Below are 13,397 nucleotides of genomic sequence, written 5' to 3'. Positions count from 1 at the left end.
CAGAGGCCACAAACCAGTCTGTTTCCCACCGAGAGACGAACGTTTTGTAAGAGGAAATGACAGTTAAGGAATACGCCTATTTCATAAATAACATTTAATTAGGGACTTTCTGCACGATCTCAGATAAGGAATGAGCAACACTGCAATATGATGCATTTCAACACTGCACTAGGAAAGTAGGAGAGGTATTGAGGCATGACAAAACACTCACACACCCTTTTTTTATAGGGGTCACTTTTATTTTGCAGTTGATTCTTCTTTTGCGTATCTGCACCTGCGGTTCCCACACAAGGTTGCAACATTGTTTGTCAACACTGTCTGCTCTCATTTTCTCGCACATTTAACCCTCTGATGTTCTGTGTACCTACACTCTGTCCTTCTCCTGTCTGGGCCTGCTGTGTGTGTTTGTGTGTGTGTGTTTTTGGTACACAGAACATCAATTTCCACACTTCTATTAGCCCCGGGTCATCTTATATGTAATAAAAATGTGTAGGGGGGGTTTATGTCAACACTATCTGCTCTCATTTTCTCGCACATTTCACCCTCTGATGTTCTGTGTACTTACACTCTGTCCTCCTCCTGTGTGTGTGTGTGTGTGTGTGTGTGTTTTTGGTACACAGAACATCAATTTCCACACTTCTATTAGCCCCGGGTCATCTTATATGTAATAGAAATGTGTAGGGGGGGGGGTGTATGTCAACACTATCTGCTCTCATTTTCTCGCACATTTGACCCTCTGATGTTCTGTGTACCTACATTCTGTCCTCCTCCTGTCTGGGCCTGCTTTGTGTGTGTGTGTTTTTGTGTGTGTGTGTGTGTGTGTTTGTTTGTGTGTGTGTGTGTGTGTGTGGTACACAGAACATCAATTTCCACACTTCTATTAGCCCCGGGTCATCTTATATGTAATAGAAATGTGTAGGGAGGGGGTGGGGGGGTGGGGGGTATGTCAACACTGTCTGCTCTCATTTTCTCGCACATTTCACCCTCTGATGTTCTGTGTACTTACACTCTGTCCTCCTCCTGTGTGTGTGTGTGTGTGTTTTTGGTACACAGAACATCAATTTCCACACTTCTATTAGCCCCGGGTCATCTTATATGTAATAGAAATGTGTAGGGGGGGGGGTGTATGTCAACACTATCTGCTCTCATTTTCTCGCACATTTGACCCTCTGATGTTCTGTGTACCTACATTCTGTCCTCCTCCTGTCTGGGCCTGCTTTGTGTGTGTGTGTTTTTGTGTGTGTGTGTGTGTGTGTTTGTTTGTGTGTGTGTGTGTGTGTATGTGGTACACAGAACATCAATTTCCACACTTCTATTAGCCCCGGGTCATCTTATATGTAATAGAAATGTGTAGGGGGGGGTGTATGTCAACACTATCTGCTCTCATTTTCTTGCACATTTGACCCTCTGATGTTCTGTGTACCTACACTCTGTCCTCCTCCAGTCTGGGCCTGCTTTGTGTGTTTGTGTGTGTGTGTGTGTGGTACACAGAACATCAATTTCCACACTTCTATTAGCCCCGGGTCATCTTATATGTAATAGAAATGTGTAGGGAGGGGGTGGGGGGGTGGGGGGTATGTCAACACTGTCTGCTCTCATTTTCTCGCACATTTCACCCTCTGATGTTCTGTGTACTTACACTCTGTCCTCCTCCTGTGTGTGTGTGTGTGTGTGTGTGTGTGTGTGTGTGTGTGTGTGTGTGTGTGTGTTTTTGGTACACAGAACATCAACTTCCACACTTCTATTAGCCCCGAGTCATCTTATATGTAATAGAAATGTGTAGGGGGGTGTATGTCAACACTGTCTGCTCTAATTTTCTCGCACATTTCACCCTCTGATGTTCTGTGTACCTACACTCTGTCCTCCTCCTGTGTGTGTGTTTTAGTCACATCTGCAGAGAGATATGCAATGAAAACATGGCCGATCCGATCTAATCTTTTGTAGCAAGACACACGTCAACACAGTAAAACCATTGATTGATTGATAGATTGAAACTTGTATTAGTAGATTGCACAGTACAGTACATATTCCGTACAATTGACCACTAAATGGTAACACCCGAATAAGTTTTTCAACTTTTTTAAGTCGGGGTCTACGTTAATCAATTTTTGGTAGTAAATGGTTATTAAAGGGGTGATAGTATGATTTTTTTTCTACATTTAAAACAGTTCCTAAGATGTACCGTATTTTCCGGACTATAAGACGCACTAAAAATCCTTCTTTTCCCCTCAAAACTTGACAGTGCGCCTTATAACCCGGTGCGCCTAATGTACGGAATACTTCTGGTTGTGCTTACCAACCTCGAAGCTACTTTATTTGGTACACTGTGTAATGATAAGTGTGACCAGTAGATGGCAGTCACACATAAGAGATATGTGTAGGTTGCTATATCCATCCATCCATTTTCTACAACTCATTCCCTTCGGGGTTGCGGAGGGCGCTGGAGACTCAGCTGTAATCCCAGCTACAGTCGTGCGGAAGGCGGTGTACACCTTGGACAAGTCACCACCTCATCGCAGGGCCAAAACAGACAACATTCACACTTACATTTACACACTAGGGCCTATATGACGCAGGTAAACAACACCAACATTTTATATGTTCCATTGAAAATATAGAACATTAAACACTCAAAAATCCATCAAAATATTTTAGTAGGACTTTGATAAGCTATGAAGCTTGATGGATTGTACTGTGCGTCAACATAGGAATATTATTATGGTGTGTGTATAAGGTAAGACATATTATCTGGCGTTTTGTTTCGCGATATTATGCAAAAGCAACTTTTCTTACCTCCTGGTACCTATTGATCTGTATTTGAGATTTGCATAAATTCTGAAAAATTGCACGCATCCGCTTTTGTAGTCCGGGACGATTACTTAGTCGATAAGCTTCTTCTTTTTCTCTATCTTCTTGTTATGGGACATTCATCCTCCGCTGTTGCCATTTCTAATATGAAGTAGTGTAAATTTCTTACTCATATCTGTCAGCAAACTCGCCATGAAAGCGCTAAAACATACTGGTGTAGTGACTTTACATTATTCACCCAAGGATCTTGAGTTATTAGAGTTCCGGTCGGACGGTTTTTCACGGGAAACCTTTCTGGCGGATGAGGAGTCTGAATGTCATTCAAAGTTAGCGCCATCTTATGACACTTCTTCCACTCCCGTCCTTGCACGCTACACCGCTACAACAAAGACGACGGGGAGAAGACGCTGTCGAAGTTGAGCCACGTAAATAAGACCGCCCACAAAATGACGGTCAGAAAGCGACTTGAAGATGATGTGTAAAACATCATCTATGCAACATTTTGACCAAAGAACCACCATTACATGTTATGTAGACCACAAGGAAGTCCTTTCACTTTAGACATTTTTTTTATAATATCACTCATTTAATGCGCCCTTTAATTTGGTGCGCCTTATATACACCTTTGCTAGACCTATGAAATAATCTTTATTATCTTGCAAACCAAAGCAGCGCAAACAACTATTTCAACTGCACACGCTAGCACAAACGATTGGGACTGGTTTGGGGCGGTTTTGACATAGTTCTAACAAGAACTTGTTTATATCGAACAACAACTTAATTACATGTTAATAACATAAAAATCATAACTTAAAAACTATAACAGTTCCACCAAAACATTTTGCAGCACAATCTAGCACAAAAAATGGCTTAATTTGGACTTAATTTGGAGAACTGGAGGCTATGGTGACCATTGCTAAACCTATGAAATAATCTTTAATAACCCGGAAACGAAAGCAGCAAAAACAACTATTTTAACTGCACACACCAGGACAAACGATTGGGACTGGTTTGGGGGAGGTTTTGACATCGTAAGTACTTGATCATATGTAACAACAACTTAATTACATGTTAATTACATAAAAAACAAAAACGGTTAACTTAAAAACTTTAATAGTTCGACCCAAACAGTTTCGCAGCACAAACAGATGCGACTATTTTGGCTTAATTTGGAGATTTTGGGGGCTGGTTGACATTTGCTAGACCTAAGAAATAATATTTAATAACTCGGAAACGAAAGCAGCACAAATTAGCACAAAAGAATGAGACTATTTCAACAGAGTATTGCGACTCTTGTTGAATGATAGTTTAAGGCAGAGGTGTCAACCTCAAATACAGAGTGGGCCAAAATTTAAAACCGAACAAAGCCGCGGGCCGAGGTTGAACAAATTAACCTTTTAATAGGGACCCAAACAAGTTTTGCATTGAATATTGAACAAGCAAGGCTTATATAACTTTATAGTGACATGCAAAATCCAGTTTTAAATAATAATAATAATAATAAAAAAATATCAATGGCATGTCAAAAAAATGTTAATAGAAATTGAATGCTTCTTTTCGGCGGTGGGGTTGAGGTGGACGGGGTTTGGTGATAGCGGGGGGGTGTATATTGTAGCGTCCCGGAAGAGTTAGTGCTGCAAGGCGTTCTGGGTATTTGTTCTGTTGTGTTTATGTTGTCTTACGGTGCGGATGTTCTCCCGAAATGTGTCATTCTTGTTTGGTGTGGGTTCACAGTGTGGCACATATTTGTAACAGTGTTAAAGTTGTTTATACGGCCACCCTCAGTGTGACCTGTATGGCTGTTGACCAAGTATGTATTGCATTAACTTGTGTGTGTGTATAAGCCGCATATATTATGTGAGTGGGCCGGCACGCTGTTTGTATGGAGGAAAAGCGGACGTAGAGACAGGTTGTAGAGAACGCCAAAGGACGTGCCTTTAAAGCCCACCCCAAATATTGTTGTCCCGGATGAAATTCGGCAGTCTCCCGCGAAAATCGGGAGGGTTGGCAAGTAAGAGTATTAGCAGTGAATGCGGGCCAAGTGAAATTACACGGCGGGCCAGAGTTTGACACCCATGGTTTAAGGATACCATTCATAAAAAACATATTTATATATTCTCCTTTTATGAAACAAACCTAAAAGCCAACGCTATTTATTGTATTTCCACGACGGTATGTCATGTATGTCAAGAAAATACACGTTGAAGACTCCATGTCTACGTCAGTAAATATAGCATTTATATTTAGCCTCCATGTCATAGTCAGGATAGCAGTTGGCATTTTCTATTTGGCGTAGGAACTCCTCTCCCTGGCACAAAAATAGCCCTTACTCCGTGTTACGCTCCGGCAGACTTTTGGATCTATCCCTGCACAAACAGAATATCCCGATTCTTCACACTCTAAGACGTCAAGGCCGCGGTGTGGGTACCAACCCCGTAAGAGTTTATGTGTAGACAGAACGTGGTTTTCAGCAATGGGATCCGGGTCAGTCAACAAAGTGTAACATTAGGAAGGTGAGATTGTCTTACACAACCTGGACTAACACTCACTTTCACATCACTGGATGAACTCCACCATTTTAAACAATTTCAATATGAGGTATCAGTATTAATGACAGCTGTATTCAAGTATTTTTGACTTATCAAGTTATTACAGATGGACCCAAATGGTTTATCAGGGGAGTTTCCCATTATTAGTGGTATTTATAACCATTATTTGGAGCAAATATTTATCTGCAGTAAAAGCCGTTTAAACATGAATAGTATACATCAGTCAGTAAAGTCTCACAAGAACTCTAATAGTTGTCTTGTCGGATATCGAAACATATTTAGGGAGAATTATCGACAACAAGAATCAATTTAAATTCTTAAATTAATCCCCCCAAAATTGGGCTCCAACAAAAAGGGAACTTTTCTCTTGCAGAATGAATTGATTAACGTTGACTCCGACTTAAACAAGTTGAAACTTATTGGGGTGTTACCATTTAGTGGTCAATTGTACGGAATATGTACTGTACTGTGCAATCTACTAATACAAGTTTCATACAGTTCAATCAATCAATCAAGCAATCCATCCATCCATCATCTTCCGCTTATCCGAGGTCGGGTCGCGGGGGCAACAGCCTAAGCAGGGAAACCCAGACTTCCCTCTCCCCAGCCACTTCGTCTAGCTCTTCCCGGGGGATCCCGAGGCGTTCCCAGGCCAGCCGGGAGACATAGTCTTCCCAACGTGTCCTGGGTCTTCCCCGTGGCCTCCTACCGGTTGGACGTGCCCTAAACACCTCCCTAGGGAGGCGTTCGGGTGGCATCCTGACCAGATGCCCGAACCACCTTATCTGGCTCCTCTCCATGTGGAGGAGCAGCGGCTTTACTTTGAGTTCCTCCTGGATGGCAGAGCTTCTCACCCTATCTCTAAGGGAGAGACCCAAACTCATTTGGGCTGCTTGTACCCGTGATCTTATCCTTTCGGTCATGACCCAAAGCTCTTGACCATAGGTGAGGATGGGAACGTAGATCGACCGGTAAATTGAGAGCTTTGCCTTCCGGCTCAGCTCCTTCTTCACCACAACAGATCGGTACAACGTCCGCATTACTGAAGACGCCGCACCGATCCGCCTGTCGATCTCACCATCCACTCTTCCCTCACTCGTGAACAAGACTCCTAGGTACTTGAACTCCTCCACTTGGGGGAAAATTGGAAAATTGTAAATTGTTCAAGTGCAACAAGAAAAACACAATGTCAGAACCAGACATTGATTAAACGTCGTCATAAAGCATGTTGTTTTAAGGTTGTATTTGTGTAGTAGAATTATGGTTGGGAAGTGACCAAAATTCAATGGTCAAATCAACATCACAACCCAACATTGAACAAACGTCATCAAAAAGCATGTTGTTTCAACCTTGTATTTGTGTTGTTGACTATTGTTTGGAAAATAACCAAAATTCAATGTTCAAATCAACGTGAGAAACCAACATTGATTTAACAACGTCATAAAGCATGTTGTTTCAACGTTGTATTTGTGTTGTAGAATATTGGTTGGGAAATGACCATATTTCAATGGTCAAATCAACGTCAGAACCCAACATTGAACAAACGTCATCAAAAAGCATGTTGTTTCAACCTTGTATTTGTGTTGTTGAATATTGTTTGGAAAATAACCAAAATTCAATGGTCAAATCAACGTCAGAACCCAACATTGATTAAACAATGTCATAAAGCATGTTGTTTCAACGTTGTATTTGTGTAGTAGGATATTTGTTGGGAAATGACCATATTTCAAGGGTCAAATCAACGTCAGAACCCAACATTGATTTAACGTCGTCAAATAACATGTTGTTTCAATGTTGTATTTGTGTTGTTGACTATTGTTTGGAAAATAACCAAAATTCAAAGGTCAAATCAACGTCAGAACCCAACATTGATTAAACAATGTCATAAAGCATGTTGTTTCAACGTTGTATTTGTGTAGTAGGATATTTGTTGGGAAATGACCATATTTCAATGGTCAAATCAACGTCAGAACCCAACATTGATTTAACGTCGTCAAATAACATGTTGTTTTAACGTTGTATTTGTGTAGTAGGATATTGTTTGGAAAATGACCAAAATTCAATGTTCAAATCAATGTGAAAACCCAACATTGATTAAACATCGTCATAAAGCATGTTGTTTCACCGTTGTATTTGTGTTGCAGAATATTTGTTGGGAAATGACCAAATTTCAATGTTCAAATCAACACCACAACCCAACATTGAATAAATGTCATCTATAAGCATGTTGTTTCAACTTTGTATTTGTGTTGTTGACTATTGTTTGGAAAATAACCAAAATTCAAAGGTCAAATCAACGTCAGAACCCAACATTGATTTAACCTTGTCAAATAACATGTTGTTTCAACGTTGTGTTTGTGTTGTAGAATATTGGTTGGAAAATGACCAAAATTCAATGGTCAAATCAACATCACAACCTGATATTGATTAAGCGTTGTCAAAAAGCATGTTGTTTAGGGGTGGGCCAATTAGTGCGTTAATTATGAGTTAACTCATCAATCTATTAACGCCGACAATTATTTTATCGCACATTTGCGTATGTTGTTTACATGCTTTTATTTTGTTAACGCCTTTTCTTAACAAGATGGCGTCGCCCGGCGTGGAGGGGCTCTTGGTAAAGATGGAACATTTGGCAAAAATACCGGACAATTCTGCAAATGTCATGGCTGGCTTACAGCGTGGTCACTCCGGGATCACTTACGACCGCCAGACAATTCTGGATGTGGATAGATCGGGCCGTTTTGGACTGAATGAGGCGTGCTTGCTAGACCGGCTAGCTAGCATGGGAATACTTTGCCGGCTACATCCAGCGGCCTGTGAAGCAGCGGAGTATATGTGTTGTCTGTCTATTTATGAATAATGCAGACCAGGAGTGTTGGCTGAGTTCTTAACGTTTGCTTTCAGAGCGTGCATATCACAACATACAAGATGTCGTCATGGCGACACAACCTATACCGGGCTACCGCGCATGCTCCTCACTCCTGTTGCATGCTGGGTAGGGTAGTTCTTTTTTCCCCTGGCTCATAACATCACAATATAGTACCATGTATATGATGCCTTCAGTTTATCAAAGCACCAAGCAAAGAATCGGAAAATTCCCATCATATCAATTCCTAGATATGGTCATAATTATTTTAAGTGCACTACGCAGAATAAACACAACATTATTAATATTGCTAGTAAAGATATTTTGATCCAAAATTCCCTAAAACAGCCCACTACCTATAATATAGGTTTTTTAAACATAATAAAAAAAATGTTTCTGCTGTTACCTCAGAAATTGCCTGTTCAGATGTTATGATTGTGGCTCAGAGATTTGTATGTAGATTATATTTATTTTCCATAACAAACAGGATAACTTAAATACCCTGGCAGTGGCAATAAGCTTAAATGTTTGTATTTACATTTTTGGAGTTGATTTTCATAAAATATGCTATCAAACTGCTACTGTTTAACAAGGACTGATTTAAATTGTGTTTGCACAACAAATGTTTTGGCGCTTTTGTTCATGTGGGAGAATATTCCAATAAAGGTGCACTACACACTACTTTTGAATTCATTATTGGGCTTTGCGTATACAACGCAGTTAATCGCGATTAATCGGAGAAATAGTGCGATTACCTTCGATTAAAATTGTTAATCGTTGCCCAGCCCTAATGTTGTTTAAACGTTATGTTTGAGTTGTACAATATTGGTTGGAAAATGACCAACATTCAATGGCCAAATCAACATTGATTCAACGTCGTCAAAACGTGTAGTTTCAACGTTATGTTAGAGTTGCTCAAGGTCAGGACATAATTCAACAAGTTCTCAACCTTGTTTCAATGTCTTGTGCCTGCTGGACTCTTTGTCCGAGAAGAAGCAGAGTTGATTTGATCCCACCCCTTTTTCATTTCAAAACAATTACTAATATATTTGTTCACTTCCTGTTCTCCATTTGCACACAATTGGACCTCCATTAATTAAAAAAAATCGGTGTATCCCTAATTGTAATGCACATAAAGTACCACCAGGCTTAGTTTCTGCCCGTCGCCACCAAGTGTGACCTGGTCCTCCATGTACTTACGAGCGAGCATAAAAATCGCAAAACTCCTTGTAGACTTTGACGTCGCTCTTCCGCCTTTGGGACTTTGACACCGGGACCTCTGCCTCACTGCCCTCGGCCTCCCGAAACCCTTGATGGTGACCATTGATCCTGCCGGGCGGACCGTGGTCCCAGACTTCCCCGTCTTCGGGTATGGACGGCGGTAGAGCACGTCCGTTCATCTCTGCTCAAATTGTGGAGTGACGATAATCCGGCCGTAATCCAAAAAGCAAGAAACCAAAACACAGAGCTGGGTGTAGTCTCTCTCCCACTCTGGGGTGGAAGTACACACCCACCCACCCAGACACACTCCTTCTCTCACACATCCACTCTCTCTCTTTTCTCCTATCACACACACACACAGATTCTCCTGCCTGTCCCAACTCTCGAGCTATTCTTGGACAAGTTAGCAAAATAAAGAGCCAGCGGAGGTCACACACTCACACTCACCTACAACAACACAATTGATCATCCATCCATCCATTTTCTACCGCTTATTCCCTTTCGGGGTCGCGGTGGGCGCTGGCGCCTATCTCAGCTACAATCGGGCGGAAGGCAGGGTACACCCTGGACAAGTCGCCACCTCATCACAGGGCCAACACAGATAGACAACATTCACACTCACATTCACACACTAGGGCCAATTTAGTGTTGCCAATCAACCTATCCCCAGGTGCATGTCTTTGGAAGTGGGAGGAAGCCGGAGTACCCGGAGGGAACCCACGCATTCACGGGGAGAACATGCAAACTCCACACAGAAAGATCCCGAGCCTGGATTTGAACCCAGGACTGCAGGAACTTCGTATTGTGAGGCAGATGCACTAACCCCTCTGCCACCGTGAAGCCCACAATTGATCATATCCTAACAATTTCAGGTATGTGTTGTGTGTTTAGGTCCTATAACACATTATATTCCAATATTATTTCTAATGAAACCTCCTTTTGTTTTCATTTAAAGCAGAAAATCCAACAATGTACAATATGAAATTAGGTAATAAAGTACCATGGTACTCAAGAATTAGAAAAGGTACTATACTGCCTTTGAAAAATACACACTTACAAGCGGAAACAGCGTGGAGACAGAAAAGGGAGAATGGATGTATTTTGTCTTCAAAACTAACGATAAAAGTGACGCTATAAACCAGGGGTCACCAAGGCGGCCCGTAAGGACCAGATGAGTCGCCCGCTGGCCTGTTCTAAAAATAGCTCAAATAGCAGCACTTACCAGTGAGCTGCCTCTATTTTTAAAATGTTCTTTATTTACGAGCAAGCATGCACCTGGGGATAGGTTGATTGGCAACACTAAATGGTCCCTAGTGTGTGAATGTGAGTGTGAATGTTGTTTGTCTATCTGTGTTGGCCCTGCGATGAGGTGGCGACTTGTCCAGGGTGTACCCCGCCTTCCGCCCGATTGTAGCTGAGATAGGCGCCAGCGCCCCCCACGACCCCAAAAGGGAATAAGCGGTAGAAAATGGATGGATGGATACTAGCAAGCTGGTCTCGCTTTGCTCAACATTTTTAATTCTAAGAGAGACAAAAACTCAAATAGAATTTGAAAATCCAAGAAAATATTTCAAAGACTTTTATAGAGTGTTTTCCGTTCGGGCTCCAGTACTCTGGAATGCCCTCCCGGTAACAGTTCGAGATGCCACCTCAGTAGAAGCACTTAAGTCTCACCTTAAAACTCATCTGTATACTCTAGCCTTTAAATAGACCTCCTTTTTAGACCAGTTGATCTGCCGCTTCTTTTCTTTTTTCCTCTATGTCCCCCCCTCCCTTGTGGAGGGGGTTCGGTCCGATGACCATGGATGAAGTACTGGCTGTCCAGAGTCGAGACCCAGGATGGACCGCTCGCCTGTGTATCGGTTGGGGACATCTCTACGCTGCTGATCCGACTCCGCTTGGGATGGTTTCCTGTGGACGGGACTCTCGCTGCTGTCTTGGATCCGCTTTGAACTGAACTCTCGCGGCTGTCTTGGAGCCACTATGGATTGAACTTTCACAGTATCATGTTAGACCCGCTCGACATCCATTGCTTTCGGTCCCCTAGAGGAGGGGGTTGCCCACATCTGAGGTCCTCTCCAAGGTTTCTCATAGTCAGCATTGTCACTGGCGTCCCACTGGATGTGAATTCTCTCTGCCCACTGGGTGTGAGTTTTCCTTGCCCTTTTGTGGGTTCTTCTGAGGATGTTGTAGTCGTAATGATTTGTGCAGTCCTTTGAGACATTTGTGATTTGGGGCTATATAAATAAACATTGATTGATTGATTGACTTGGTCTTCACTTGTTTAAATAAATTCATTTTTTTACTTTGCTTCTTATAACTTTCAGAAAGAGAATTTTAGAGAAAAAATACAGCCTTAAAAATGATTTTAGGATTTTTAAACACATATACCTTTTTACCTTTTAAATTCCTTCCTCTTCTTTCCTGACAATTGAAATCAATGTTCAAGTATTTTTTTTATTATTTTTTTGTAAAGAATAATAAATACATTTTACTTTAATTCTTCATTTTAGCTTCTGTTTTTTTGCTGAAGAATATTTGTGAAATATTTATTCAAATTTACTATGATTAAAATTCCAAAAAATAATTCTGGCAAATCTGGAAAATCTTTAGAATCAAATTTGAACCTTATTTCAAAGTCTTTTAAATTTATTTTAAAATGTTTGTTCTGGAAAATCTAGAAGAAAAAATGATTTGTGTTTGTTAGAAATATAGCTTGGTCCAATTTGTTATATATTCTAACAAAATGTAGATTGGATTTTAACCTATTTAAAACATGTCATCAAAATTCAAAAATTAATCTTAATCAGGAAAATTTACTAATGATGTTCCATAAATTATTTTTTTAATTTTTTCAAAAAGATTCGAATGAGTTAGTTTTTCTCTTCTTTTTTTCGGTTGAATTTTGAATTTTAAAGAGTCGGAATTGAACATAAACTATGTTTCAAAATTTTCTTTTAATTTTTTTCCTGTTTTCTTCTCTTTTAAACCGTTCAAATAAGTGTTTTTTTCATCATTTATTCTCTACAAAAACCTTCCGTAAAAGGAAAAAAAATGTACGACACCATGACAGAAATCCCCATTTTTTTTATATATATAGATTTATTTATTAAAGGTAAATTGAGCAAATTGGCTATTTCTGGCAATTTTTTAAAGTGTGTATCAAACTGGTAGCCCTTCTCATTAATCAACACCCAAAAGTAGCTCTTGCTTTCAAAAAGGTTGGGGACCCCTGGTGTAAACACTGATGTGATAAGATCTGTAAGCGATGCTTTAAAACGTAGTTAGCTCGCGGCTAACGTCCATCTGCAGTGTTTTAGCTACTTCAAAATCACTAATCCTCACCCACATGGCGACAAATAAAGTAAGTTTCTTATAAGTATCACACCTGCAGAACGAGGAAGAGATAAACGTGCTTGGAATGTGGAAATCACAATCAGGAGGATACAATAGCTCACCGCTAACAGCAAGCTAGCACTCATGAATGTAAACAAATGGGAGGAACTATACAAATATCCACTGTAACGAAGTACAAGTGCCGTCTATAGTCGATACTACAGTGATTACATTGATAGTTTTTATCATCGCAAAATCTTTGGTCATTTTTATTGTTGATAAACTCTTGAAATGCGTCCCTGGACATAAAATAACTTAAATTATGACCAATGTATAATGATAAAAATAAATTTTACTTATAAGGCCCTTTTCTGAGCACTCAAGAACACCGAACGTATGATCCTGTAACTACTTGATATCAGATTCATATCCACATTTGTAGTAACAAAACATATGTTTCATGTACCATAAGATTTTCTGTTCAAAGAATAATAATATAATATTTGTAAAAAGCACTTTACATTGAGCAAACAACCTCAAAGTGCTACAGTGTATTAAAAAAATAAAATAAAAAGATAATAAAACAAGTAAAAATAAAAACTGAAACAGCTTATAGC

The 13,397-nt window shown here is 40.3% G+C and overlaps 1 protein-coding gene across 9 annotated transcripts in view; it reads right to left on the bottom strand.

The window, feature by feature from the left end:
- LOC133564151 (LIM and senescent cell antigen-like-containing domain protein 1) overlaps positions 1-13,397 on the bottom strand; it is a 73,061-nt gene that overhangs the window by 31,357 nt on the left and 28,307 nt on the right. The window contains exon 1 of one of the 9 annotated variants that reach the window (XM_061918292.1): positions 9,424-9,788. The exons of 6 other annotated variants lie outside the window; for them this stretch is intronic. In XM_061918292.1, coding sequence (XP_061774276.1) covers positions 9,424-9,623 — 200 coding nt within the window. In that variant the 5' untranslated portion in view covers positions 9,624-9,788. Of the gene's footprint in view, positions 1-9,423; positions 9,789-13,397 lie in introns of those variants that run through there. 2 more of the 9 variants (XM_061918288.1, XM_061918289.1) reach the window with 2 other exon arrangements.

This window comes from Nerophis ophidion, linkage group LG13 (assembly GCF_033978795.1).
Source record: "Nerophis ophidion isolate RoL-2023_Sa linkage group LG13, RoL_Noph_v1.0, whole genome shotgun sequence".
Classification (NCBI taxonomy): Eukaryota; Metazoa; Chordata; class Actinopteri; order Syngnathiformes; family Syngnathidae; genus Nerophis; species Nerophis ophidion.
Note: the sequence above shows the minus strand (reverse complement) of the source record. Positions and strands in the feature narration are given on the sequence as shown.